At 37.9% G+C, this 4,653-nt stretch overlaps 1 protein-coding gene across 1 annotated transcript; it reads right to left on the bottom strand.

The window, feature by feature from the left end:
* Positions 1–3,439: 3,439 nt before the first annotated feature.
* On the bottom strand, positions 3,440–3,832 carry LOC105734632 (large ribosomal subunit protein eL21-like). Its single transcript, XM_064375795.1, has one exon. The coding sequence runs from the start codon at positions 3,830–3,832 to the stop codon at positions 3,440–3,442; it is 393 nt and encodes a 130-aa protein (XP_064231865.1).
* Between the last annotated feature and the right edge of the window lie 821 nt (positions 3,833–4,653).

Here is a 4,653-nt window from a genome sequence, read left to right on the forward strand (position 1 = left end):
ATTCTGTCCAAAATGTTACCAAAACCATTACTCCTAAAAGGTATACATATATTTATTCCTTATTCTAAAAGCATCATAAATTTGAGGATGAAATGTATTTTGGAACAGACTTCAATAAATGTGTTCAGACTTCAATAAATTCCAATTTGTGTCACTATTAAAGTTGCCCTTAGGCCTCAAATAGATTTTGTGTGTGTGTGTGTCTTCAGTTTTACCCATTACCTCCCAGAGATGATGGGTGCAACGAGAAGAGAAGAAGAGAACTGATTAATTATTTCTCTTTGTCGCTGACCTATGCTTATTCTTCTGGTCGGTAAAACTGGTATGCTCCCCTCTGACCCTAAACAGCTCATGTTTCAAGAATATTTAAGAGAATTGTTCCACTGTCTTTTTCATTCTGTAGTGAAAATTCCTGGCTCTATGTTCTGGAGAAACTTGACACAAATAATAAACAGGGAAGAAGGGTCCACAGAAAAGATTACCTGATAAACCTCCTTAACTTCCAGATCTGCTTGCCTATGCCTTCTTTTTTCCTTCCAATCTGGAAATGCTTGAATTATACCTTTGTGGGCAGTGAACAATTTGTACTTTGGGGAAGGGGAGATGATGATCTGTTTGACATTTGCTGAAGTTACTCAATTAACACGTTAAAGTGGTAGCAGGTACTATTCCCTGGAAGACATATTGACCTTTTATTTTTAAAGAAACCAGCCTTTAAAGTTTCAGATAATTGTGTCTGAGATTATTCACAGCTGGTCTGAGGCCCTTGCTTGTTACGTTGACAGTAAGCCATATTTGAACTCATCCCCAGATGTACGAAGTCTATTCACTGACTCAATGAGTCACTAATTGTCCTTAAAGTTTCATTAAAAGCAGAGACATTGCTAAAGAACTTGCATTAGTCACACTTTGATCCAGGTTCAGTTAGATATTTGAGGCGAGAATTGATAATATAACCAATGATGTCAAAAAAGGGAAAAATGTGACAGAGTTGTTGGAATGTCATCCAGTTGGCTGCTGTAACATGCTGCAGAAAGGATGGATATTAAATTATTGAAGACAATGTGATGGTTTGTGCAAGCTCTCATGTTTTTCCTGTCTCCACCTCCTTTCCCTGTCCTCATATCTACTATACCATTCTCTGCTCTCACTGCTTTCTTATAAATAGCACATCTGCTCAAGACATAGAGTTTATTTTGAAGGACACAGGTAATTCAAAAACTATTTATGTTCAGATATTACTTACCTAATTTACATAGCCCAGCAATGATGAAATACTGGCATGGCAGAATCTAAAATAGTTTGGTCCAGCTTATTAAGTTGTTATGATGCACATTACAGGCTCATTTGTTGTAATTAATTAGTGGAGAGAGGATAGAGCCTCAGCCTTAATTGCTTCTATCTAACAAATGTTTTCGAGGAGATTTCATTTATTAAGAAGATCACAACTGAGAAGAGTACCCTAGCTAAAAGCTCCTATTGTTCTCCCTTCACTTTATATCCTTTTCCAAAAGGTATAATTTAAAATGAAAATTTTAAGCTCTAAGTAGAAGTATACATGGTGCTTCTTAGCCAGTGGTCCTCTTTGTGAAACTGATATTTCCTAACTCACCATGTTTACATGCAGTGTTTTTCTCCCAGTGGTTGCTGGTAGACCTTTGTGCTTTAACTCTCAAATCCTTAGAGTGTTTCAAGGATAGATTTGGGAGGAATGATAGGGCCCAATTTTCTCCCTCTCCTTGTCAAGCCACTAGAACAGAATAACATGACAAGAATAATTTTGCAGAGTCAAAATAGCCATATAAAAACCCATAGTAGGGCCGGGTGCCATGGCTCACGCCTGTAATCCCAGCACCTTGGGAGGCCAAGGCGGGCGGATCATGAGGTCAAGAGATAGAGACCATCCTGGCCAACATGATGAAACCCCATCTCTACTAAAAATACAAAAATTATCTGGGCATGGTAGCACATGCCTGTAGTCCCAGGTACTCGGGAGGCTGAGGCAGGAGAATCACTTGAACCCGGGAGGCAGAGATTGCAGTGAGCCAAGATCTCACCACTGCACTCCAGCCTGGCAACAGAGCAAGACTATGTCTAGAAAAGAAAAAAAGAAACCCGCAGTAAAGATGTACAATATGTTGATATTGGGCCTCTGAACTAGCATTATTATATTTGATGGATATTCATATTTTACATGTCAACATACAAACAGCAATATCTTTAAACTTTTTTTTTAAACTCTTAATGATTTTCAAGGTGGCTTTTTACTATATTATTTTGTCATCTTCCAAACACTGAAGCAGACTGGGGCAAAATGTTATTACCTTTCATTTACAAAGAATATAACTGAGATTGAAAATAGTAACAAAATGTGTTCTAGAGGACATAACTGCCTTTAGTAGAGATCAGAAACAAGTTTGGCCTCCAAATGGTCAGCAAAACTTATTCCTGTACTCTACTGTTGCTGAGTATTCTAAACATACAGAAAATAAGCATAACAGATACTCACGTGTCTACCTTGCTAGATTTAACACATTAGCCTTTTGTCTATTAGCTTCAGATCATTTTTGTTTTGGTGTTTGTAAGGAAGTATTATGAATGCATCTGCTATTATCCTTTTCCCATCTGTTTTCCATCCCTCTTACCTATCCTTGGGAGTCACCACTCTTCTGAATTTGCTGGTAGCATTTTTATGAAGGTTTTCATACTTTTGTTCTATATATGTATGTTCATGAGCACATATATGGTTTTGTGCTTTAAAAGTTTACATATATAGAATCAAATGTACCATTTTGCAACTTTAGATTGGTTCTGTCTCTTCAGTAGTATGCTTCTGAAATTTATCCATGTAAATCTAATTCATTCATTTCAACAGCTGCATAGTATTCCATTGTATAAATAAACTATCATTTATTCATCTATTCCTTACTTATAAACATTTAGGTTATTTTTCATTTTCCCCTGTTTCAAAACAGTGTAGTAAAAAGCATCTTTGTAGAATTCTTCTTGGCCACAGAGACAAATTTTCTTTCTAGGCCTGAAGGACGTGTCTAGAAGTGTAATTAATGTGCTATGCACACTTTTCAGTTTTTCTGGGAAGTGGCATATTACTCTCCAAAGTAGTTATACTAATTTGTTCTTCCACAAGCAATGTCTGTAGGAAATTCCCTTTCCCTACTTTCTCTCTACTCATTGGTAGTATCAGCTTTTATATTTTTTTCCTGTGATTTCATTGGTGTGTAATGACTTCTCCTCGTTTGATTGATCACTAGTGAGTTTGCCTATCTTTCTTTCTTTTTTTTTTTTACAGTCCAGAGGTCTTTTTTTTTTTTTTTTTTTTTAACACCTATTATGCCATGAATTCATAGGGAATAGGTTCCAGCAGCTCAGGCTCCTTCCCATTGGTTCTCACAAAGTGTGCTTCTCTGGATGGAGCAGGCTAGCGCTTCAGTTGAACACAGGTACCTTTCTCTTTGGCTTCTTTCTTTTTCTGATCATTTTCCTTCACACATTTTAGGAAGCTATCTCGGCTCTTAGAGTGCTTGATGCGCTCAATATGCACATTAATTCTCTTGGCAAGAATCTTACCCTTAACTTGTTTGTTTACAACAATGCCAACAGCATGCTGGGTAACATTGTAGACTCTTCCAGTTTTGCCATGATAACATTTGTGGGGCATTCCTTTTTGAATAGTACCCATTCCCTTTATGTCTACAATATCACCTTTCTTATAGATTCGCATATACGTGGCCAAAGGAACAACTCCATGTTTTCTAAAAGGCCTAGAGAACATATATCGAGTGCCTCTCCTCTTTCCCTTTGTGTTCATCATTTTGGCAAATTACTGGAAGATGGCAGTTCCGGCCGAGTTTGCCTATCTTTCTTATGCTTATTGATCACTGAAATCTCACCTTCTGCAAATTAGCTGATTATATTATTTGCTTTCTTATTTTTTCTATTAAACATTTTATATTTTTCCTATTATTTCTAGCCTGATACCTATCAGAAGGAAGGCTGCTGTCTAATTCCTAAGCTGAAGTTTTCCTAAGCCACAGAACATCAAAGCCTCTATCCAATTCTAGAGTGGAGTAGCTGTGAGAAAGTGTTGAAAGAACCTGGTGTCTGTACCCAGGAGTTTGCTGTATTTTTCCTCTCAGGGGTGGGGGGTGGTGTGGTGTTGGGCAGAGCACTCATGAGGCCTGTAATAGTCTGTTTTCATGCTGCTAATATAGACATACCTGTGACTGGGTAATTTAATTAAAAAAAGAGGTTTAATGGACTTATAGTTCCATGTGGCTGAGGAGGCCTCACAATCATGGCAGAAGGCAAGAATGAGCAAGTCACATCTTATGTGATGGCAGGGAAGAGAGAGCTTGTACAGGGGAGCTCTTCTTTATAAAGCCATCAGATCTGATGAGATTTATTCACTATCACAAGAACAGTATGGGAAAGACTAGCCCCCATGATTCAATCACTTCCCACTGGATCTTTCCCACAACATGTGGGAATTGTGGGAGCTACAATTCAAGATGAGATTTGGGTGGGCACACAGCCAAACCATATCAAGGCCCTAGTGAGGAGATAAATCAGGAAGTGGTGGGAGCTGACAATTTGGAATACCAATGGTACATGAGTTTCTTGTGGGTCAAGTAA

The sequence above is a fragment of the Aotus nancymaae genome, unplaced genomic scaffold, assembly GCF_030222135.1.
Source record: "Aotus nancymaae isolate 86718 unplaced genomic scaffold, 86718_ANA_hifiasm-v0.15.2.pri h1tg000014l, whole genome shotgun sequence".
Classification (NCBI taxonomy): Eukaryota; Metazoa; Chordata; class Mammalia; order Primates; family Aotidae; genus Aotus; species Aotus nancymaae.